Here is a 25,162-nt window from a genome sequence, read left to right as displayed (position 1 = left end):
AGTTCACTTTCTAAGGAACCTGTCAACAGTTGTGAACTCCCTTCCAGCAGGCATCACAGCAGTTCCCTTTGCTCATTCAGACTGAGACACAAAGCCCATGTATTTGCATTTGATTTTCCACAGCAGCAATTCAGGAACAGCTCAGTTGCAGTGCAGGAAGGAAGGGTAGGGAGGAAAGGAAACACGAATCACGGTACAGACTTTTCTCTAATATGTGTGTGAGGGAATGACTGGAAATAGTTTCTCATCTATGTGAGATCATACTACTACCATGGGTGACTTGCAGAAAGTTCATGAAGTTCACTTCATGAATGTGGGACCAAATTACATCACACATGTAGCTGTAGGTGAATGACCAAAAATGCAAAACAAAGTCTTCATTCAGGCAGAACTGTGGCTTTGCTGGTGTGTGCAAAACACAGCTAAGAGCCTCAACCCATCTGAAATGCAAGATGCCTGGCTGTTGTGGAATGTGCTGCTGTAGTTCGTGAGTGTTAGCGCTACAAAGAATAACAAATACCTCCTTTGCTTACTTGAGAAGACCATTCCTATAGGCTTATGCAACTTATTAACTACTTAATTTCTTTCACATGGCAAGTGACAAGTACCTTTCATGCTAGGTGCCACTAAAAAGTGTTGTAAATAGAGCCTATATGATTTCCTTTCTCAAGAGTACAACATGGATTGCACATGTACAGCTGAGCTGAAATACCCACAAGCCTACCATGCTCATAGCATCACTTTGTCACTTTATTTACCTTTCTGTTGCTTCTCCCTGAGTTGCCAGCTGGTGTTAAACCACCACAGGCTGTAAGGTGGCACAAAACCTCTTGTCTTTCTAGCTGGCACTCTCAGAGCTCTGACAAAGGATAGTTGTCCTCTGCTCTGGCTGGGCAAGGCAGTGATGGGTCAGCTCACTCCCTAGTCCTGCCACTGAGCAGCAGCGTAGGAGTCAACGTCTGCCCTCTGCACCGCAGCACTGGGCGTGGGAAAGAAAAGGAAAGAGAAAAGTCAAAGTGTTGTGGAAAGGTTTTCAGGCTGTCAATAGAAGAAAATGTTTTTGCTGTCCGTCCTGGCAAGGTTAGCAGAGAGAATTTTAAACCCTGGCTTTGTCTCATTAGCAGACAATTGCAAAGATGGGAGACTTGCTCACTCAAATCATTGTAGGTTTCATTTTAAACATATGCATTTAGAGATTATCAACACCACCAAGGCCCTGCAAGTTTGAATGAATTGGTTGTGTGGAACTGAAAGACACAGCTTAGATCATCTTGTAAAAATTTCCACATGAATCCCTTATTTCCTGAGAAATGAGACATTATTTTAAGGCTTTTGTGGAAAAAGCTTTCTTTTCATACATTTAATTTTTAGATTCTTTGAAACTTAAATATATTTTAACAATCTTTTATGTATAGTTTCAACAAAATGTATATGTTCCTAGAAGTATACTTTCAAGTTAATGTGTTGGGAATAATTCATTAGATTCTGATGAGATTCATGGCTTTTTTTACTTCTTAAAATACCTTCATATTTTATTTTCACTGTCTTTCATTAATCTCAGAATTTTTTTCTCTTTACAAAAGTGTATATTAGCAAATAATAGGAATCATGTCGTAAAGAGAATATTTAAACACATGTGAAGTGCTGACCTTTAAAAATACAGTTAATTTGACACTTTGAACTTAGCACTGTTCTCTCCAGGAGTGACACAGACTCTTTATGCAGATACACTTGAGTTTTATTTAGCCATTTCTATATATTGGTAAAACTCTTTCTTTGACATCCACCCTCTTCCCTTCACTTTTCCTGCAAAATATACAGAAATAGAAAAACAAATTATTTCGTCAGAGTTGGAGCAAGAATTGATTGTTAGAGAGGCATTCTAAAACACTTCTCTGAGTAAATTGATATACTACAGAACTAGAATAATTTTATGTTTTATCTTGTCTGGACAACTGGAATGTAACCAGTGTATTCAGAACAATAGGGATTGTCTCTGAACTGAAATCTGAACAAATTTACACCCTGAAGCAGGCAAGAAAGCTCTGGGATTTAGAGGACTGCACTTTCTGTGATTGTCCTGAGTTCTGCTGACCCTCTGCTAGAGATACGATTTAACTTTTTGGTCTTCCTTTTCAACAGAAAGATTTCAGTGTATGGAGTAATACATACAGAGACAATATGAGTTCTTGAAATATCTGCTTCATGAAACTTATGAAGTAAAGAAAACTAGCAAAATAGAGTTTTCATTTGCTGTGGGAATGTAGCTGGCACACTGCTTTCTACTTCTTTAGGTCATGTTTTATTTTAAATTGGATTCTTCCACTTACAAGGTGTAGTTGAAATGAAAATGTAAACCTTGGTTTTAGCATAGCTACTTCAATAAACACAAGTTGCAGAATAAGATCTGTTGATTTATTTTGGAATAAACACTGTTTACTTTAGGAGTATCATATTTGATCCAAATGCATTTGTTGATGTGAGCAAGCAAAGTAGGATTTTAATCACTTTTTCTATTAGAAAAGAACAGCCTACATTGTGTGTTATAAGAGGATTACGTGTTTGGTGCAGAAGAGTACTTTAAAGTCATTGGCTGTGAAAAATAGTTAGTAAATAATTTCAGTTCATAGTCCTCAGTGTTTATAACAGCTAATAGGTTATATTGATAATATTTTTGTTGTTGTTCTGGTGTTCTATTTTAACAATAAAAGATAGGATTTGGGAGGGGGGGTTGGTAGCATTTTTATGGGCTTTTTTTACATTATAAGCTTCTCTTTATAGTCTTAAGTTTAAAAAGGGAGCATTTTGAAAGCCTTCACAGCCCAATTTAATTCCTTGACTGTTCATACACAAATTGTCAGACAGAATGAAGTGGATTTCAAGAACTCTCTTTGTTCTTAATATCCTGTGCCTGACCCACAGGTAATCTGCACCTTTTTTCTTCAGCGCTGAATAATTGTGGTGGGAAAGAAGAGAAAATGTTAGGGTCACAAAGTGCAGGCTAGACAGAGATGACAGGTCCTGCCAATTGAGTGCCAGTGTTGAGAACCTGCGAACTGCAGTCCCTGCTCTTTCACATGGATTTGTGCTGTGCGTTAACAGGCGCTCCACGATGATGGGTTAGGAAGTTCAGCACTTCAGCCTTTGTTGCCTCAGCTTGAAAGGAAGTGCAGAGGGTTTTTTATATTTAGCAAGCACAGAAGTACAGTAGAGGAACATTAGGCACAGGTCATAATATATATATACACATATATATATATAAATGCACAGAGGATATAGATGTGCTGTTGTTCAATTTTCTAACCTGTACATACCAGAGATTTTATCCTTCTAGCCAAGTAAAAGCCAGAGGTTTACTTCTAAAGCTTAAAGAATGCTTGTAAATAGTGTTGGGATCCTTGTTATTTGTCTAAAATTAGAACAGAAACTGGTTGAAGCAATCTGCTTTTCATTTTGCTGGAAGGTGGTCAGAACTATGAGTAAAAAAAACTAGAAATCAACAGTTTGGGGGGGGGTGGTGGTAAATGGTCGTTCACAAACTAGCTTTGGAATATGTAATTGTTGCCTGGAAAAAAAAAATTCTGACAATCTGTAACTCTGTGATTCCCAAAGAAGCAGGTTGTGATGGCTAATAGGAATGATGAGTATTTGTGGAGCAGATAATAGTCTTAAAGGGTATATACAGCTGAAAGGGTATATATCTTATTCCTGGAAAAGACGTAAACAGAGGTACTTCTGTCCTAAAAAGCTGCATTAAAAACACAGCAGTGTATTTTTTTCGGATACATCACATTTATAAAGGATTGCATCTTTAAATTGTTTTGCTAGATCTGTTCTCACATGTACATGACCAAATTTCTCTACTGTTCAGTAGGGAAAATGAAGCAGTGGATATAATTGCATAATGACAGATATGAGAGGAACAGAGAATCCCAGCAATCATTTCCTGTGAGTTGGCCAGCTTCCAGGATGTCTCAATGGGCCTGCTGATGTAAAGGCAAAATGAAAATAGCTCTTTCTGAAGGGTGGTTGTTGGTTGGGGTTTTTCTTCCTCTCTCATTTGACTTTGCAGACTAAGGTATTGAAACAATTAGTTGGCAGTGTGGTGTTAGTTTTCTCACAGTAAATTAAGAAGATTAACCAAATGTGGAAATATATTTTAGCTATAATCAGCAGACTTGAAACTGTAATACTTCGGCATCCTCTGAGGTTATGTTGATATTATTCACGTTATTCCCCTTTATAATGTGCAGACTTGTCCAGAGTTACCTTATGTCAGTGTTTATTCAAAGACAGCAGAATTATTAGTTTTATTTTTGTTAGTTTTGTAACACAGAAATGTAGAGGATCAGCATGCTAGCTGTTGCGTCACTCCACTTGGCATGTAGTATTGGCACAGATAAGAGAACTCTTATAACAGCCTTAATGTCTTTTTTTTTAATTATTGTTATTAATTTTCCTACAGTAAATTGAGTAGTGAAGCGTATTTTACATAATTATGGCAGAAGTACACAACTTGAGGGGTGGTAGTGAGGGAGCAAAGTAATATAAATATTTGCAGAACATTTCTGCCATAAGTTAATGCTTTGCATATGAATCTTTATAAAGATCCTAAGTTAGTTTAAAGGAATGATTCCAGAGGACTACATAGGTCCAGGCATTTTAAGAGCTGTGAATGATGACTGCAGAGCATCTCTGGGAGTGTTCAGCTCGTCATACAAAAACAGAAAAGAGAAGGAAGAAAACTTAGCAGGAAGAAGGTAACAAATGCTTTGGGAATGGAGGAGGGAGAAGACAAAAGCTTTCCATGTACAAATCTTAGGCTAGACTCCCCTAGTCATTCATTTTTGATTACTGTTTATCTTTGGCTTGCTGCATTTCACTGGAGACATTCACTTAGCTAATGATTGCAACAGCTTTAAGTTGCTCCTGCAAGCACGTATCTGCTGCTGCTTCAGGCCCCACAGCAGAGCTGATGGAAGGGAATGAAGAAACAAGTCTCGGTTATTCCATGCAACATCTGTTGGTTTAATTGGGCTGCTGCAGGAGATTCAAGCTAAGCTACCAGTTGTGACACAGAAAGGTCTGAAGGACACAAACACATGAATCCATGCAAGCTAGCTGCGTGAAAGAGCAAAAAAGGACAGCATGGGCAGTAACTTCTTAAGCTACTATCCATAGATTTGCCAAGTTACACATGCTGACAACTCCCATTTTTCCTGAAAATATTATCTCTAAATGATACCAAGTGCATTTTGCTTTCCAGGGATTGATCTGAAGGTGCAGAGCTGCATCTCAGCCTGTCTGACTGAAATACAAATCTTTAGTACAAACAGGTTATCACTTGTAGTTTCTCCTGAAGTTTTCAAACTGGAAACACTGACATTGCAAGGTCAACGCCTTTAGGAGCAAAACACAGCTAGCTGCATAAGTTTATATGTAAGCCACAGGATATTTTGCTCCTTACTTGCCAATTCAGCCTATTTTAAAAGAGAATCCCACAATTTCAATTTTCTGCTTTGGACTTGACTGCTAAACTGATTCTGTCATAATAAAATACATCTGCATAAATAACAGTGTTTCTACAGGGACTTTCAGTATTAGTTTCAGATATCACTTTGCCAGAGAAATTAGGGGAAGAATTCTAGTACTGTATTTCCTATGAAAATTTCACAAAAGCATCAAATACATTTGTGAAAGTTTGAAATCATAAGCCTGCAAACAAACTTTTTTTTCTGAATGGCCATTTGGCCTATAGTAAGTCAGCTTCCCTCACAGAAGCCTTTCTGAGAAGTACTTGAGGATTTTAGCATCTATGTATATATATACCACATTTTAGAGTCTATGTGTTCTTGTTGGAAGGGCATACTTTATTTTTTGGGCAGTGTTTTACCGTACCCCTGATTATGCATATTGAGCTGATGGCTGTTTTAAGTTGTTGACTCCGTGTGTGCTTGCTTATATCTAATCAGAGGACTGAGCAGTACCTCAGGTATCTCACAAACAGAATGCTACACACAAACCAAGCAGGTGAAAACAAATACAAGGGGTTCTGATGGAAGGATGGACCAGATCAATGAATGATGGGCAGGTAACTGGCTTCTTTGAAGAATAACTCCTAAATAACTTCCCTGCTAAAACAGCAATTGCTAAATGAGTGTTTTTCCTTACCATGTTCAGGGGTCAAAAAATGCAGCCATCACTCATTAGCCCAAAGTCCAAGTCAGCTAGACAGCGTGAAAAAATACCTGGCACTCAAAGCTCACATTTAGCCTCAAAGATGTGCCCTGCCATTCAAAAGGAACAAAACAGTCGTGCACTGTTTGTGACCTCCCTTTAGCTCTAACGTAGTGTCAATCACAGTGGGCTTTAATCCCTTCTAAATTATAGCATGTATCTCTTGTGCTTTGTTCCCCTCCTGTCTTTTTCCTTCTTGTATTCCTGACAAAAGAGGACACTCTCTCTTATTATATTCTGAAATTTGTGGTGCTTGTGACGTTTTCTTCATTTTTCTTCCTTTCTTGACACTGTTTCTGTACCTTTGCCCCACCAATCTTTAGTCTCTGATTTATTTTCTGGGTTTTTCTCTCCAAAATACCTCTTTCTTTTGATGCCACAATTTCTATTTCTAATGTATCACTGCAGTTCTCACTTTCTACCTACCAAGCAGATGGTTAAACAGAAGGCGAGAATGTCTGTCATGTCCCAAGGGTTGTGATGGTCCCAAGATCTTGCACTGTGAATTAAAGTTCCAAGTCCCCAGGTTCTGTCTAACTGTGGTATCTAAGATGTAGTAGTCTCATTTTTCCTGCCTCTATCTTTTCTCTGAGTTGAATTTGGAAATTTTTTGCATTATTCCTTCCTTCATCTGCTCAGAGATGATTTTCTACTCCTTCCTTTAGTTTTGTGGTTACTAAAAGAATAATTTCTTTTTCACAGATTTCTATTTTGGGTTCTCTTCTCCAGCAGCTTGTTGCAGTTGCCATTCATAGTTTCTAAGCTGGGGAAGGAGAAATCACTGAGCACTGTAAGAGTAACTAGAGTGGGAAGCTAATGAATTCAGGAGGGTGTCTCTTCTTTGGCTTACACTCAGCTGATATTTGAATTGTTAATGTGGCATGCATTTGGATGGACATTTGCTTTCAGCTTTAAACAGAAAAATAGTAAAAAATTATGTGAATTTGATAACTTGCTGAAGAAGCTTCTGGCTCTTTTTTCAGCCAAGTTGATTTTCAAAGCCTGGCAACATATGCTCACACTTGCAGTTTCTGCTGTGTCTGTACATCTAATGCATTTTGTCTGCTTGAGGAGGAAATTCACTGTATGGTGGTTAAATATGAGCAAATGTAGTATTGTCTCTCCTGTGCTGGTTGTCACTCCTACCACTGTCTCTAGCACAAGTTGCCTATGCATAAGATATAGAAGAGTAAGCATTACAGTAAGAATATGTTGTACAAGTGCAAAAGACCACACCTTGTTCTTCAAAACATTTCAAGTTTCTGAGGCATTTTTCGTAAATGAATGTTTTTAAAAATCTAGAATCCACAGCCACCATGTGAGACCACATAGGCTTCTTCAGCTTTTTTCTTATCTGAGGTTGTTGACCTCAGGAGAGGAGGAGAAGGTTACAGGGTCAAAGTCTTTTCCTCCTTGGAGCTTGCTGCTTGCTGGGAGAGGGTTGGCTGGAAAATAGATGTTTTAGAAAAAGGGTTGAGGGTCATGATTTTAATTCTGTTAGGGAACAGCTGGTTTGAGTTTCTTTCCACTTCTATCTTCCCTCCCTTCCTCACAAATCCATGGAGAGAGAAAAATTTGTTCAGAGGAAAGCAACACAAAAATAAAGGATTGCAGCATTTTCATCTTTAAAATAGATCATATTTGTTATAAGACTTCACATTAGGAGAGAGAAGAGGAAATTAGTAAAATAATTAAAATCCATTATTGTTACAAACATTGAATTGATATTGATCTAGAGTGTCAGAGGCTTATTTGTTTTCCTGCCAACAGTTAAAATGTTAATAGTAATGTTTTAATGGGGGCTTTTTGTGGATAAACAACATGCATTGCGATTTTTAATTTAGTGATGGACGAAGCTAATTTTTAATGCATTGTGTTAGTTTGCAGACAAGCTGCTGAAGAAAGATGGTTTGATTTGGGTATTTCTGTTCAGATTTTCTTCATCTTGGCATGCTGCTTTCATGCACTAAGACCAAAGAGAGAGAAGGAAACTCACAACTCTCAAATGAATGGCAAACTAGGAACAGATTTTTCATCTGCACTCCTCTGAAACACTGGCCTCAGGCTGTGTTGGTGTGTGGCTCACCAGCAATCAGAGGTCATAATTTCATTGGCGGTTAGCATCAGGTTTAATTTTTCTAATATGTTACATTTACCAAAATGTCTGGTTTTAGTTACACTTATGCACTGACTGAATCAGCTTTGAGCAGCATGATGTTTTAAGGTACCTGAAAGGCTACAAGAACGTTTATGGAACACATATGCTAATTGTTTTTAACCACTTTCCTTTCTAAACATAAAAATGTGTTTTTGGAAAGCTATTTAACAGTAGTAGCTAATGATGGTGTGCATTTATTCTAAGAAATGGGCACAAGGAATAGGTAAAATAGTTGTTTTAGCAAGACTGCCATCTACTGATTTCCACAATTAAAAATATCCCTGATGACTAGATGGTTCATAGATTTTTTTATAGCTGTGCTTTCAAGATTTGCAAAACCAGGAAAATTATAAAATCTTTCTGTCACCTTAGGAATGCGACCAGGTTCACATTGATGACGTGTCTTCAGACGACAATGGTCAAGATTTAAGGTACAAGAGAACTCCTTAAGATAAAAAGTTGCTTTGCCTCTTCCTTCCTGGGCAAGTGATGGGCTGCTGGGATGCTCAGAGTAGCCTGCTCTCTTTTAACTATCTCCTGTGCAGCCCAGCCAGGTGAGTAGCTGGTGGTTCAATGTAGCCTGTTGCCTTTTATTCATCTGTGGGGTTTTTTATGTCTGCCTAGCACATATAATTTCGGAACAGACGGCTTTCCCGCAGCTGCCACCAGCGCCAATCTGTGCCTGGCGACCGGCGTGCGCGGAGGAGTGGACTGGATGCGGAAACTGGCCTTCCGCTACAGACGAGTAAAAGAGATATACAACACCTACAAAAACAATGTTGGAGGCAAGTGACTCTGGAGTTATCTAACAAACACACATTAGAGGTTGTCAGTGGGAAGAACTGGTTTCTACTCCTTTTTTTAACATAGCAGTGCTTAGCGATCTGTTTAGTTTGCAGTGTGTGGAAAATTGTCTGAGTTAGTGAAAGCAAAGGAAAATGACAGAGCGCTACTTAATACCAGTGCAGACATGCCCTTGTCTACTCCACAGGTCTCCTTGGTCCAGCAAAAAGAGAGGCTTGGTTACAACTAAGAGCAGAAATTGAAGCTTTGACAGATTCTTGGTTAACACTTGCACTGAAAGCACTCACCCTCATTCATTCGAGGTGAGTACTAAGAGTATGAAGGAAGCTCTAGGGTGTCTGATGATGATCTGGAAGAGGCTGTCTGGTCTGATGGGCAAAATGCTGAACCTGGAGGACCTTATCCTCATTCCTTATTCTGGTCTGACCATGCCACACCTTGCTCATCTGTAAGGTGGCAAAAAAAGAGATGTTCTTTTTAAGTGGCAATAATAATAATATTGAGGGGTTCCGATGGGAGGGATAAGGTTTTCCTTCTATTGTTTTGTTTTGGTTTTTTTCTGTTTTGCTTTGTTAAAAAAGGATATATGCATTTTCTCTTCCATAGGACAAACTGTGTGAACATTCTTGTAACAACTACTCAGCTAATTCCAGCTCTGGCAAAAGTCTTGTTGTATGGACTAGGGGTTGTATTTCCCATAGAGAATATTTACAGTGCAACTAAAATAGGTGAGCTATTTTTATCATGCTGTGATACATTTAAAGCTGTATTTTTTTAAAAAAAAAAGGTATAGTAGCCTATATTTAATTCTAACATGTTTTCACAGTGGTAAATACAGAGATTAGTAACACCTGATCTTCATGAAACATTGCTAAAGCATCCTAAAAGTGCTTTTCAAATGTGTCATGATCCAGCGGAGAAAGCTTTGTATAGATCTATTAACAGTGGTGCAGTCTCTGTTAGGAAGAAATGTAGTTGCCTTTTTTCCATCATTTCTTGAAACTGTGGGGCTGTGTAGGGGTCTCCCTGAGTAGCTGTAGGAGAAATTCTGTAAAGGTAAGCCCTGGCTCCATTTGTTTTCATGGGCTCTGGAGCAAATTTTGGTAAACAATTTACCAGAAGCAAGAATGTTTTGCTGCAGAATGTAATTATTAAGTTTCTTCATACTGACTGTAATAAGCTTCAGCCAGGCAAATGTTTATTTCTGTTTTCTGGTTCAGTATAAGAGATGTTATTCTGAGTATGCAGTAGTACCCCAGACCAGATGGCAACGGTGTTTGTAGTTTTTAATGTGATTATGACATATCTGTTCTTTCTCAGATTCCCCCAAAATTGTGGGCTACACAAAAACATTTTTCATGTGTTCTTAAGTATCTATAATACAGCAAGCTCAAATGGTCAAGAAAAAATTGTGGGGTTTTCTTTTTTTTTAAACAAGACAAAACAAAAATTTGTTCAGAGTTTTACAGAGAAATTTGAAAGCATTACCATAAAAGATTTAAAGCTGTTTCCTGGATATTAAAGTTGCAGTGCCCTCTGTAAAACTGTATAGTAAATTATAGCTTTGAAATATAATAATTTAAATACACATTTTAATGAAAACATTTTAATAAATGTTCACTTGTGACTTCACGTACATGGGATAGAAGGATGTTTTTGGAAAAATGTGTTCTGTCACTGACTGTCACAGGAAACCATGAGATTTTCATAACATGCCATGATTCATAAATGCAGTTTCAACTTAGTGTTGGAGGTTTCTTATGCCTGGCACTACTGTTAAAGGGTATCATTAAGTAGTTTGGCTTCTCTAATGGCTAGAAAACTTCATTTAATTTCCAGCTTACTTTTTCTTGTGCTTTTATTGTTCTTTAGCTGAAATAACTATTTTAAAAACCACAATTTTTCCCATCTATTGCTGTAGACACACAGGTTAGCATGTCCCATGGCCAGACTAAAGTGACCTTTCAGAAGGGGGACATTTGAGAAAACTCAACTCTAAGCATTTGCTTGCTTTCTGGCTTCTCAATACCAGTACCTGAAGCTTCCCAGTATGGGTACAAATTGAAAGAGAGGAAATTTAGGTTAGCTATTAGGAAGAAATTATTTACTGTGAGGGTGGCATGACACTGAAACAGGTTGCCCAGGGAGGCTGTGGATGCCCCAACCCTGGCATTGTTCAAGGACAGATTGGGTAAGGCCTTGGATAGCCTGTTTTAGTGGGAGGTGTCCTGGCACATACCAGGGTGAGTTGGGACTAGATGATCTTTGAGGTCCCTTCCATCCCTTAACATTTTTGTGATTCAGTGGTACTTGTGCATAGGGCTGGAGCACTGAGATCATTTCCCTAGGTGTGTGCAGGGAAGGAATGACCCATGTTAATGGATCCCAGTGCAGGATCAAGGACATGGCCCATGTATTAGATTATAGGCATTTAAATCTAAATCTTTTGGGTGACCTTCTAAGTCAGGGTACTACTGTTTTAGGAGCTGTGATTAATCTTGTCACAGATTTTGGAGAAAAAGCTAGAATTTCAACTCAGATTCAATCAATTAACTCAGGCTACTGGTCATAAACAAATGGTAGATAATTCTCCTGGTATGGAAATTCCCCTCAAAACCTGTGCCATATTAGGGAATGAGACAAGATAGGTGATATTCTGGACCTCTAGTATGCTATATCTGTGCTGCAATTGGCCTTGATACGCCGTTCTGAGGGACAGACTCTTCTCTCCCTGTAGCTCTACTTAAGAATTCCAAGGGATGGGGAGATCCAGGATAAAAAGTTATTTATTTGATGTCATCCCATCACCACCTACCCTGAATAGTCTGATCTTTTCTTTCAGGAAAGGAAAGTTGTTTTGAACGAATAATTCAAAGATTTGGAAGAAAAGTAGTGTATGTTGTTATAGGGGATGGTGTCGAAGAAGAACAAGGTGCAAAAAAGGTAATGACCTTTTTTTGGTGAGGGTTGGTTTCAAGAGTCTGACAAATTGTCTTCTCTTCAACATGGGACAGCATACATTGACATTTAGGTTGGATATCTTCGCCTTATGAAGTTTGTGTTGACCATATCCAGTAGAAAGCTGGGTAAGACTATAGATAATGATTTGCCCTGCTGCTCTCCAAAAGACACATTAAACTATTTATGTTTGATGTATTTCAAAAAGGGACCAGAAAATGGACCTTGGCTTTTGTGCCAAGAACTAATAGTTCTGTTTTCCTTGGCAACTGAAAATACCACATAGGATGTTATGAATGTAAGCAAAATATGGTGATTCTTACCGATCAAAGGCAGTATGCTGTTTGCCTGTATGAAATACATATATGTCACACCTTGAAAAGACATGTAGGACTGGAGTAGGTATACAGGAATTTCCAATTTCTTGTGTGTCCATAATTTGGATTCTGCATTCAGGCAACAACCTGTGGCTTGGCCTGCATTCATAACCTTAGATAACTGAACAGTGGATACTATTTGACTGTCTATTATTTTTTGCTTTCCACTGAGAAGGGAATAATTCATTTTTTTTTTTCAATGTGAATTAAGCTGCATAAAAAGTAACACTTCCCACTCACAAATAATAGGCGTTATTTCTAGCCTTGCTATTCTACTCAAGATAGTCTACAGATACACACTCATTTCTTGGAGGAATGAGGCATAACACTGGCTATTTGAATAATAGGAGAAAGAGCAGGAAAATGGACGTTTCTGTTCTTGCTTCCTTTCACAGATAAATTGCTTTTACACAGCTGCTTTTTTACCACAAAACTCTCTGTGATACTTCTATCTCTTTCCACTGTGACTTTCTAAATTGGAGAAGTGAAACTAATTAGTCCACATGGTGTTTTAACAACCATTGACTGGTTTTGCTTCATGAAATCTGGGTTTTGTGCCCCTGAAGCCTTGCGGGTAGGTTCCCGGCTCGTCCCAGCACTTCGCAGACTCTCAGTTTCATATATCCCTTTGGCAGACTGAAACTGGGAGCAGTTTGCTCCTTTCTCCTTCAGAAATGCCTTTCATCTTTGCAGAGAAATGTTTTCCCGCTGCAAATGATTACATTTTAAAAGCTGTATTTAAGATCAGGGGGAAAAAATTCCTTCTCTTTGTTCCTTTTCTGTTGCTCGGTGAAATAGTGTTGTATATGATAATGGCAGGAGTAGTCCTTTTGGTAACATTATCTATTTCAATGCTTTTTTTCAACAGGAAACATGATTCAGAAAAGCATAAGAAAAAGCCTTTCCAGTCACTAAGAGGAGTAGCAGTATAGAAAGTTCCTTTGTGCAATTACTTCTGTGTATTCTTTCTTGGTGGAAGGAATTTTCAGGTTGGAAGCATGTTAGATGCTCTGGATTAAATTATCTGCTGCAGCATTGCCAGAGAAATCAATAAGTACATCAGCAGTCCTGCCTTTCTGCATAAACTATCAATCTGATTTAGAAAATGCTTCTGTGATTGTTGTCCTGCTTCTTACTACATCAAATAAGAAATCAACATTTCACACTGTGAAAGCAGGATTTGCCTCTTTAGTTTTGTCCTTCACATTCTGCAAGAGCAGAAACCACACAGTGCCTTGCAGTATGAGGAGCTGCTGCCAACTCTGATGATGTCTTAACTGTTATCTGCTCCTCAAGGTTTTTTTTGGGTTACTAGGAGGAGCAAGGACGGGAATGCACCCTAGTGCATTCATGTTAAAGGCATGTGCCCTGTCTAAGGAATAAATTGTATTGCTGTATTAAAAAACAGTAAAAGCCTGGGCCTTCTCTGGAGAGCACACAAACAAAACAGAAGCTTTACCTCCACTAAAGTACCCAAAGCATATCAATCCAAAGTGGCGTAACTGTCCTGCAACGTACCACCCCATTATCATGCTTATCCCCTGAATCTTGGCAGCTGGTTCCTTCTTGCCTTCCTTCCTGTCAGCATGTCAGGTTTTGTGGTATTCTCAGAGAAGGGACAGGTCTTCTGTTACCCCTTTGCACAGCACTTTTCTGTAGGGGTTTGGCCTGTGGTGAAGCCATTAATATATGTGTGTTTCTTTACACTGCTTAAAGCATAAACAGTACACCCTTCTTTAGCTAGCACTTCATTGATTACATGTAAACATTAACGAGTCTTTTCAAGTGAGCATATAAATTCAAGCCTATTTAATTCAAGAGATTTTTTTATTCTGTGTTCATTCAGTGAATAAAAAAAAGTTGAGCTTCCAGCTTCGGGGATAAGAAAGTTAAGTTTTACTATTAAGAATAATTTACCAATCATTTATAAATTGCTTCATCATAAGATTTTCATTTATGTCCTTAATTCATGGAAAATCTTGAATCAATACAGCAGAAGGAAAAATAAAAGACACATTTAAAATCTTTTTATTATTGCCATTAGTATAAAAATTCAATAATAAAATCTTTTTAATACCATTTAAAAGATCACTGCTTTACTGAGAAACATATTTAGGATAAACAGTTTGTTCGTTAAATGCCTCTTTTGGTTGATGTAAGTAAACATAATACACTGAAGAAACTGCACACTGTTACATTTCTGGTAGCTTCAGTCAAACTATGATATTGACACCTTTGTTTAGCTGTCACTTCCAGCAAAATATTTGGTGAGATAATTAAAATTCTCAAGATGTTTGCATTGTGGATTGAGAAATAATCGTACCCTTCTGGATCAGTGCAGCAACCAGCCAGCTTGGCTGTAACACCAGGGTTCACACAAAGGTTGCTACCTTCATATCAGCTTCCCCAGGAAAAGAGGCAGAGGAGGGCAGAGAGCAACCAGTGTGAAAGACCAAAGGGTGCTTGGGAGCTGCTGGCACCAGTGCCGGTGCCATGTGGGTCAGAGCCGCCGCCTCCGAGTGCCACTGCAGTGACACTGCCATTCTCAGTATAAGTTTCTGCGGGTTTCTGCCAGAGACTCCATTGTCTCAGCATTTTATTTTGCTTTGCTTTGTTTTGTGTTTTGGGTTTGGAGGTTGTGTTTTGTTTTGTTTCGTTGTGTTTTGTTTAGTTTTGTTTTGTTTTGTCTTGTTTGAGCTCATCTTTTGCCTTTGCTTTTGGGGACATGTTTGGGAAATAAGACAGAAAAACCCCAGCTCCTGAATTTTTCTGCTTAGGAGAATTCTCCAAAGTATTTCTAGTTTGTGAGAAGAGACAAAAGCTCTCTGCACTGAGGAGCTGGATTTTACATCAGGTGATTCAGGAGAGCCTGGGCAAATGGGCTTCTCCCTTTGTCTCCAAAATGGTCGTGCTGCCTTGGAGGGAAATCATGAGGAAAAATCATAAATCTTTGTGGAGCAATAAATAGAATATAAATGGGTATCCAATATGCCACTGCTTTTAAGCTCACAGTCACACTGTGCTGGTCAGGTTTGGGGTAGGAAGTAAAGGCGGCCGCTTAGCAAATCTGGCAGGAATACAACAAAAATACCGTGAAAGATGACAAAAACTGATGAGTTTTCTATTCAAATCCATCACAAATCTCAGGAGTAAGTTTTTTGTATAAATATGTATTCATTTAAGGGAGAGAGGATAGAGGGTAGTCCGCACTTTTTGTTGTTGCTATCAAAAAATGGATTTGTTTTGCATGTGTATTAATTGAAACACTCTATTTTGTGGAGTAAAATAGCTGAAGTTTTGTATTTTTAGTAGGTACATGCTGAAAATAAAATTACTTCTCTTTCAGAAATAAAATAGCTTAATATTTTAGGTTATTTAATAATACTCTAATTATTAGGCTTAATAAATTGGTAGTTTCATTTTTTTATGCTTTTTTCATCAAAACCAAATTAAAACTTTTGCCACCATATTTAGTTTCAACATGTCATAAAAATCAAATCATTTAAAAATTCATAGATGTTTTATTACTAAGTATCATCTAACAAAAAATTCATGTTTTTTAAAAGACAGAATCTCCATATTTATTTGGAAGATGTTGAAACAGTACACTTAGAGTTTCATTAGATACTAATGCATCCAGTTTCACCACCTATTTATTAGTGGTTAGCATTTGTCATCCGCTCTCCCGCAGCAACACATGCGAGATTAGCATTTCTTGCTTTGCTCAGAATAGAAGTGTTCTGCATGACATGTGTGCTAAGTGTTGGCAGGGATGGCTTTTTGAAGGCAATATTTAGTACATATGTATACCAAGGATCTCTTGCCCAGTCATTTGGTAAGAGAAAATACACTTCCGTCTCATGGGTGTGTTCCCGCTTTTGACATGGCTAAGTAGATGTGAATAAACAGTGTATGTTAATACAGGAATAGTATATAAGGTTATGTATGATAATTTTGTTATTTTAAAGGTTTTAGTTTCATACAATCATTTATTATCTTAGGGTGAAAATTAATGTACATGCCTCATGAAAACACATGCATATATGAACACGTGTGTGAGACTCTATATATTCACGCAAACATATAGATATATATAGATCTGTATCAGGTTTGTTTCCCCTTCTCACAGCTCTGAACGCTGTACTGTAGGATCAGACTGATAGAAATCTGAACTGGCCACATTCAACCATGCCCAGGGCGTCAGTGCAGATTCCAGCCCCATGCAGCCACCACGTTCCTGGCGTGCTTTATTTCTTGGGAGTGTGCGGCTATGCTTTTGACCTGCATGCAGGAGAACTGAAAATAATTATGATACTGAGATTTACACAACCTCTTTTTTTTCATGAGACTCTCTAATATCATTCCACACTTCATTCCCGTAACTGCATGAAGTAAATATAGGTATAATCTTTTCACAGACAGACATAAATAAAGCAGAATATACTTAACTGAATTTGAAATAGAAAGATATAGTCAAAATAATGACTGCTTACAGTTTTGGTTTAAATCTGACCATGAACAGCTGACCCATAAACAGGGTAATCCAAAACTCGATATTGCACATGGGCATCTAGCAAGAGGGGCTGTAATTTGATTTAGCAGAAGCTAAACCTTCTGTTAAATCATTCAGAGTCTTTAACTGCTCTATCTGCTTGGTGTGTATGCTCTGTGATGCTGAGGTTGTTACTAGGGAAGCAGTATAAAGCTGGAGCTGATTGAGGTGGGAGCTGGAAGCCAAGAATTTATTCCTATAGTTCTCCCTATTCATTGGTTTGCTGCATGACCTTGGAGGGCATCCATGTCATTGACTCTTGGCTTCTGCAGAGACACTTTGCAGAGGCAGGTGTCCACCAAACTCTTCGCCATGCCACATAATAGGTGTGCTATTTACACCTCCCTGACCCAGTGGCTAAGGCAGAGCTGCTGCCAAGCTGGCTGAGAGGAGGAGCAGGGAGCTATGGCTGGCTGTCAGGGAGAGCAGCTGTGTCCTACCTGACAGGGCTTTGAGAAGGAAGAGGGAAGCTGCAACCTCACAAGAAAAGGAGGCAGCAATGCCAAGCATCGCTGACCTGTGCAGTCATCTGGCAAACACAGCATGGACCTGCTGCAAGCACGAACCTGTGTCCCTTTGTCCTTGATGTAGTACCCCTGCCAGATATTACAAATTCTGCCAGAAAGATCTTGCAGCCTGAGTTAGAGATAGGTGCACAGAAGCTTTTGCCAAGTCCAGAGAATGGCATGACTAGTAATTCTTATTTCATGTTGCCCTTGCTGGTTCATTTCCTGGACATGGTGCAAGAAGTTCATCTTTAGGAAATCTGTGAGTTGGAAAGCAGCAGTGTCTGGCCTGACAGAGCACAGAGGGTAAGCTGCCTGTAAAATGTAATAAGGAAGACACTGAGACGTGGAGTTGTAACTGAGTGAGCTAACTACATCTGCTTTCTACTGCTGGTGGAGCATAGAGACAGTACAGTGTAAGTCCAGATTGAAGATGCAGGAAAAAAAAAGGTGTTGTAGTGTTTAACATTTCCTTTTTAAGCAAAGGATCTATCTATAAAAGTGTTTTGGAAATATCATAAGCATTTTTTTCCAAAAACACCTCAATTGTCTCTGAATTTCGTTTGTTTTGTTCTCTCCATTGTCAGCCATCACTCGTGAATTTATCTTCAAGCTGAGATTCAGTCAGCTGTTTCTCAAGGCTTTGTAACACTCTGGAGCAAAGCAAAGCAGAACAGAAACTGTTACAATGGTGTTTTCTTGGGGTTCATTTTGTTTTCTTCCTGAAGAAATTCCTTTGCTCTAGAAGCTAGGCATACTCTGAATGTGGGCAGGTGTTGATGCATCCATATTGCATCTTCATTCAGCCCAGGAGTGTCATATCAAAGAAGATGTGACAGGCTCTGTGCTAAGGTGTTTGCCTCCTGAGACAGGTATAAAAATTACGGTAAACATGCAGCTGGAAACAGTGAGTTTAACATTTTTTTCAAAACTTTTCTCTAACTTAAAATTTGAGAAGACCAGAATGAAAAAAGGAGATCAGAATAAAAGTGACAGAGGAGATGGAGTTTTGCCATTGGAATTAGGAATTTGCTCAGGAGCTGCCAAAGTAGGATGATGAAAGCCTCTTTGAGAAGTCATAGATAAAATGCTTGGGGAACTTAGAAGCTAATGTGATAATAAATTGCTTGTGGTTTGCCTCCTAAAGATGCTGGGACAGAAACTGACCCAATGAAAAGGTGACCACGGCCATGTTTGCCTCCAGAATACTGTTGAATTGCAACTATTTTCCCATGGAATTTATAGAATGATTTCCTGACAAAAGCTAATGGCTATTTTTTTTTTAATTTACGCAAAAGTTCTTGCTGACATTATAATCCCCTGTTTCAAGTATAAAGACAGTTCTTAATCAGATTTTTACCCATCATGAATGAGGTAATCTGTGCTTTTTCCTGGGATTTGTGTTTTTGGTTTATTCAGGTTCTTTGCAAAAGTATCTGTGCTCCAGACAGATTTTGTTACAACTAATAGGAAAAAAATATGTATTCATTTTAATGTCCCATATGGAAAAGATGTTTTAAGATCAGTATTAGCAATGACCAATGTTACACAAGTCACTGGGATAAAATTCTTTTCAAAGTGATGTGAGCAACACATGAGTTATTCTGAATCACCATTTCTGTTTTTAACTCATCTGCCAGGAGTAGTTTTACAAGGAGCAAATAAATTTTGATAGTAAACAACACTTTCACTTTCTCTATTTTCTTTCTGTTCCTTTCCTCAGATCACCCACATGCTTCATGTAAATGTTATTTGTCTTATTTTTTTCCAGAAGTAATATTTTCTTCTACAAGTTCTGCAATCTGTTTTTCATATAAAGAGATTAGAAGTCCCTCCCTTCCTTATGATGTCCTGATGTGTTTGCTGTAGTTCCTATTGTAAATAGATTTGCTCTTATTGAAAATTTATGCTCAGAGGGTGGGTCAGAGAAACCAGACACAAACATGAAGGACTCAAGGTTTTCAGAGCTCTTTTTCTCTCCCCCAAGTGTTCTCTCATCCCTGTGAAAGACAAAGGGTGGGTCTAAATACCAGAATGCTTGGGGTTATTTTTACATGTTGTCTGTGCTGTTCACAGCATGCTATGCCATTTTGGAGGATCTCGAGCCACTCTGACCTTATGGCCCTTCACCATGCCTTGGAACTGGAGTACTTGTAGCAGCTTAGCAGCACTTTCAAACCTCAGAGCCTCCTTCTGCCCGTGGATGAGATGCCTGTGTCTTGTGTCAGCATTGGACTACAGAACTTTATGATTTCAACATGTTGACGTACAGCTGCAATTGGTCTTAACCCTTGCCCTTTCAGTAAACGGAGGAGCATGTCTTTTTCTTCAGAACAGCTGTTGGCTCCGGTACTGCGAGTCCAACGAAAATAAGCCATGCGAGTCTTTGAACAACTCATCTTTACCATATTTGCTACCAAAAAGAAATAGAGAAGGAAAAAGAAAATGAAAAGAAAAAAAAAAAAAAAAAGAAAAGGAAATAAGAGGTTCATACCTGTGAAGAAAAGAAAAAGGACCTGCAAATGCTTTTTAGTTTTTAGCCTCTTCGATGTGACACACGCCGTTTCTTCAACACAGCAAACTTGATTGCACAATGAAGACTGAGATTTTACAAAATACCAGTGGAGTAATTTTCTTATAAAGAAGGTTTACTTTTTGGTTTCTCATACCCAGGGTACTCTGTACATCTTTACTTATTTATGAACAGACTATATTTTGACATCATATAACTGAGGATATGTATAATAGGATTAAAGGCTATTATAAGCCTTTGCCTTATGGTACAGCAACTACTTTTGATTTTAGCACATTACAGAGTAGTTTAAAATATGTCTAATTTAAACTAATAGGTACATCACTGAGACAATCGTGTACAGGAAGAATTTTTTGTGTAAATTTGTAATAATGAATGATTCTTTTACATATTGTTAAGGTAAATGCTATTGAAAGATAGTAATGCCTTGTGGTGAAGAATGAGGCCACGTGTGCACAAATTTGTGCAGTGCCTTATCAATGTGTTGGATATAAATATGTAGATAATGGATTTTTTTTAGATAAATTTGTCAAGACCAAAAGCATGGATGTCAAGTGTCAATAGGAATTGGGTTTTGTTCTCAGCTGTTTCTCTGCCATTTTCTTCTCTCACCCACTGATAATGAAAAGATTGATTTCTTGTGTCCCCCCCAGTCAAAGCAAATACAGATAAAATACAAGTGAAGAGGAGGCCTTTATTGTCTTTTTGTTTCCTCTTTTAAAGTTAACATATTAACCCTTTCTTAGAGTATTAAAAAATTAATTAGGAGAGTCATTCCATAAAGAAATAGAGAAAGAACACAAATATATTTTAAGATGTAACTTAAACTGGAACCTTGGTATTGAATAGCTTTTGTCTCATCCAAAAATGAAGGAAACTATCATCACTAATATTTTTAGAAATTAGAAATGAGAATATTTTGGAGAAATTAAACAAGAATGCTCATATACATTTAAGTTTTTTAATCCTCTTCCACCAGGAGTCAGATTTTCCTAAGATATAACATCCATTGCCGGCAATGGAAATGCTGAAATGGTTATCACCAAGGAGTTAAAATTTGCTTTTGTCTGTGCTCACTTAAAGGACAAAACTAAACTGTGTCTTTCTGTGACTTGTGACTTTTCTGATCTTGAAGTCTGTGAGCTACTTGGTTAAATAAACAGTTAGTCTGACTTTTTGGCTTGAATTGTACCAATTCCCTTTGCCCAGGTAAATATCTTATTAAAAAGAAGCCTCACCTTTCGTTAATTTTCTGGCTTTTCTTCTTTTCTTTTTTTAAAAAACCACCAGCCTTGAAACAGCTACCTGCAAAGCTACAGAGCACCAATGTAGCTACAAATCAGCACCCTTCTCTATTAGAGGAATCATATTGCTGCTAGAATAAAATGTTTGTGGATTGCTTTAGCACCAACAGAGAGGTTTTGATCTTACCAAGACTTGCACATGTGCTTTGCTTTACCCAGTATGAGTGCTGCCACTCATGCAGTACTCACATACATCATAAAGCACATTGTGGGTAGTTTTTAGAATGGAGACTATAATTAGCCTTTTTTTCCTCAAACAAAGTAGACAGTGATGGGGGGAGGAATTGGTTGTCTTTTTTTTATTTTTCTTTGGCTCTTTTCAATTTTTAGTCACTCGCTGACTGAAAAAAATAACAAAGTTTATCTGGGCCTTATTGTACAAAAAGTGTGTTGTGTCCACAATCGTGTACAGAATTTTTCTTCATTAATTTTGTTTTAAATTAATAAAATTGATTTGTGAACGTATTAAACAATTGTCTTGTATGCAAGTCTGTGATAGTTCTGCCCTCTGGGTTGGGAATGAGGAGACATCTCTCATCTCTTTGTTGTTCCAAGCCAGAGACGTTTTTCACCTTCTTGTGCCCAGCTGAGATGTTAAATAGGTTAAAGAATACTTGCATCTAGTTTACAGAAGGCTCAGTTAGATGAGCAGCAGTGTTTTTTCTTAGCAGCAGCAGCTAGAGATGGTCAGTGCAGAATAAGGCCCTGGTGTCCTGGAAATGTGTCTCTAAGTGACTCACAGAAGCAAATGCCTGAACTTCAGGTGCCATGGTGCCTCTGCCATCCAAAGCAATCCATGTGCTGAATGCATGAGTCCACCATTCAGACCTCTCACTCAAGGCTACAAGAAGTCTCCCATGCTCTGAGGTTCTACAGACCTGAACATCTGGGAATTCAGGACTGGTATTTAACTTTTTCAAGCTTGGAGCAGGGCTGCCCTTTAAATTGGGAAGAGTGGCAGTGAACACCCTTTAATAGCAGATGCTTTGTTATATACACATGGTCTGGTGAAGATCTCTTTTTGCTTCTCTGCCCATCAGTGAGAGCCTTGACTGCCAGGTGGTTATCACACACACTCACTTTCTGGTCTAGTGAGACTTAAATAGAAGCAAAACCAAGACCAGTTAAGGACCTCCTTCTACGTAATTGGCACCACCATGGAAGTTGCATGCTCAGAGTTGAATTATGTTTATATGTTTTCAGCACAGCACCAATGATGCTGGAAATTAGTCCAATGAAGTAAGCACTTAAATCTGCCCTGAAGTCAGTGTCTTTCTTTCCGAGATTCTCAATAATCAGAAAAATAATTCTTTTTTAAGGAGCATCATATGAAGACCCTTCTTAAATCAAAATCTTGTAAGAGAGGAGTCCTATAGAGTGAAGGAGTTCATGTAGGCAGCTCATAAACTTGGGGTTCACTTTTTAAAACATGTCAGCACCACTTGAAGTTTCCATTTCTTAGATGCTCACTGATAAAAATGTTCAGCTGTAATGGTTTTCATTCTAAGAATAACACACATGTAACTTTGAGGTAGTGCCAAGAAAGTGAAATTAAATATAGTAATTATTATTATGTCTTTCATGACTGGAATGCATGCTCAGTGAGTGGTACCTTTGTCTCAAAAATGCTTGCAATGCAAGCCAATAAAATACTGTTAGAAATTCTTTTTTGCCTTTTCCTTCAGTTTTCTGCTTCTCTCAGTGTTGAATTCTGCCCTGCAACATGAGTAGAGGATGGATATCAAGAGACATGTTTCTTTGTGTCATATGCCAAGAGAGAGGCAGAGTCCTGTCCTAATCTTCCTGTTCTTTGTCAATGACGAGGCTGCACAGCTGCCACTTTTGCCATTCTCTGTTTAGCCAGGGACTGGCTCTACCAAAACTGTCCAGCTCTCTTGTGCAGGCAAAGGGCTAGAAGAAAGTGGGAAAATCCAGGGGGAAACAGTCATCTCCCAGGCTGGAAAATAAAAAAAAAAATAGGGAAGAGGTATGAGGGTTACAAGGCTGCAACTGCAAAGAGAGTCTGTAGGAAACTGGGGAGGGTCACTGCGTGGAGCACCCAGTACTCCTAGATGGCCTTCTAGCAGCTACTCAGCATTGTGCCCAGGAATGTGATGGGACAAGGGTCTGGTGAGAGGTCCCACAGTCTCTTGGCTACCCTATCCCACCAACTTCATGGTGTGGATGGCAGCTTGGCCACAGCATGGTGAACAACAGCACATAACTCAGTATGGGCCTTCAGAGGATGATGGTGTAAATCAAGGTGGGGGCTGGTTGCCATCCCTCTTCTGGCTCCTCCTGAAACTTTTGCCCTGTCCCCATTACCTCTGTACAGCTGGGATGCACCTTCATGTGGCAGAAAGGACACAGCAAAGATGGAAATCTCTGGGGTACATGTCCTGAATTCCCTCCACAGCCTATTAACTGTGTGAACTTCTCTGTAATATATGTATGCATATATATACACATACATATATATACACATACATATATGGCTAGATATACAAATATGGATAGACGTATTTGTTGCCAAGCTTAGTTATGACAGCAAAATTAAAATGGTCTATCACTGAACCTGTTGTCTAAGTGACTTCAAGCAAACGGTTTGCAATAGAAAATGCCCCTTACTCTCATTCTCCAGCACAGATACGAAAGATAAGTAAAGCTCTTACATTTGACTACTCAAATCATCCATCTTTGTAACTGTCCGCATTTCAGTTTGTGTGAGTATAAATAAACTTTCACGTTCCAGGGATTTTTTGTTGTTGTTGTTCTTCACTAATATTCTATATTGCCATTTCTGGTTTTTAAGTGGCTGTTTGTTCCTGCTAATGATATTAGAAGAACAGCAGAAGAAAAACAAAACTTTTGGATTGACCTAAAGGAAAACGCAGATGTGGTAGCTCTCATGGAAGCCACATGATGTTGTCAGCTAACGTGGAAGTCAGATATAGGCACAAGTATGTTATTAGCAATCTGCCTTTCCCATCACTTCCCCAGCGCTGAAAGTGTTTTTGCTGGGAAGAGGTATTTGTGGCTTGGGTTTTGTTTCTCACCCTCACTTTGAAATGTTTTGCTCTCTACTGCTTCCTGAAGGGCTGGCCTTTGACGCTGTGCTATTTCCAGTCTTATGCTCAGGTGCTTTGTTTTCTAAAGTGGGAGTTGAATCATTTTCAAAGGAAGCCCCAGTCTGCTTCATTTTCTTCATTGCCAAGTCATGTCAAATTTGACGTGGAAGTGAAGTGAGATCTAGATATCACATTAAGCCGAGTAGCTGAGACTGCAGTGATGGACGATATAATGCAGAGAAGGTGAAAAAGACAAAACATAAATTGATTTGAAAAATGTAGCATAATAAATCTAGGAGAATATAATGCAAAGCAAGGTGTGGGGAAGATTGCTGACTTGTCCAGAATGGAGAAAATTATGTTTAGGAAGGCAAATTAATTTCTTGACTCTGCCACAGAATAACCCAGGCATGTTGTTAGGACTCAAGTTCAGCAAAGCTAAGTGTCACTGTGGCTGGCCACCAGCAGGACATCCAGGGCTTCAGCTGGTCGTGCATGTCTCCATGGAGAGAGCTGGAAGCCTCAGTGAGGAGCTGCTGAAGCCAGCTACTGGCACCAGAAGTATGCACAAAATCCTGCCCTTACCAGGAGCTTAGGGACCACATCTTGCCCCCGATTGATGGCTGGAATCCGTTTCCTGTGCAGGACTGGAGGCTGCTGATGCT

At 38.7% G+C, this 25,162-nt stretch overlaps 1 protein-coding gene across 9 annotated transcripts in view; it reads left to right on the top strand.

Moving 5' to 3' along the window:
• Positions 1 to 23,094, top strand: part of EYA1 (EYA transcriptional coactivator and phosphatase 1) — a 164,449-nt gene extending 141,355 nt beyond the window's left edge. For 8 of the 9 annotated variants that reach the window (XM_042036293.1, XM_042036291.1, XM_042036292.1 and 5 more), the window contains 6 exons: positions 8,768 to 8,826; positions 9,020 to 9,180; positions 9,387 to 9,501; positions 9,806 to 9,927; positions 12,042 to 12,142; positions 19,669 to 23,094. In XM_042036293.1, coding sequence (XP_041892227.1) covers positions 8,768 to 8,826; positions 9,020 to 9,180; positions 9,387 to 9,501; positions 9,806 to 9,927; positions 12,042 to 12,142; positions 19,669 to 19,749 — 639 coding nt within the window. In that variant the 3' untranslated portion in view covers positions 19,750 to 23,094. Of the gene's footprint in view, positions 1 to 8,767; positions 8,827 to 9,019; positions 9,181 to 9,386; positions 9,502 to 9,805; positions 9,928 to 12,041; positions 12,143 to 13,402; positions 13,708 to 19,668 lie in introns of those variants that run through there. The other variant, XM_042036295.1, reaches the window with a different exon arrangement.
• Positions 23,095 to 25,162: the final 2,068 nt, after the last annotated feature.

Source organism: Corvus kubaryi, unplaced genomic scaffold, assembly GCF_017639235.1.
Source record: "Corvus kubaryi isolate FWS band 111438036 unplaced genomic scaffold, C.kubaryi_AGA036_p1.0 37385, whole genome shotgun sequence".
Classification (NCBI taxonomy): Eukaryota; Metazoa; Chordata; class Aves; order Passeriformes; family Corvidae; genus Corvus; species Corvus kubaryi.
Note: the sequence above shows the minus strand (reverse complement) of the source record. Positions and strands in the feature narration are given on the sequence as shown.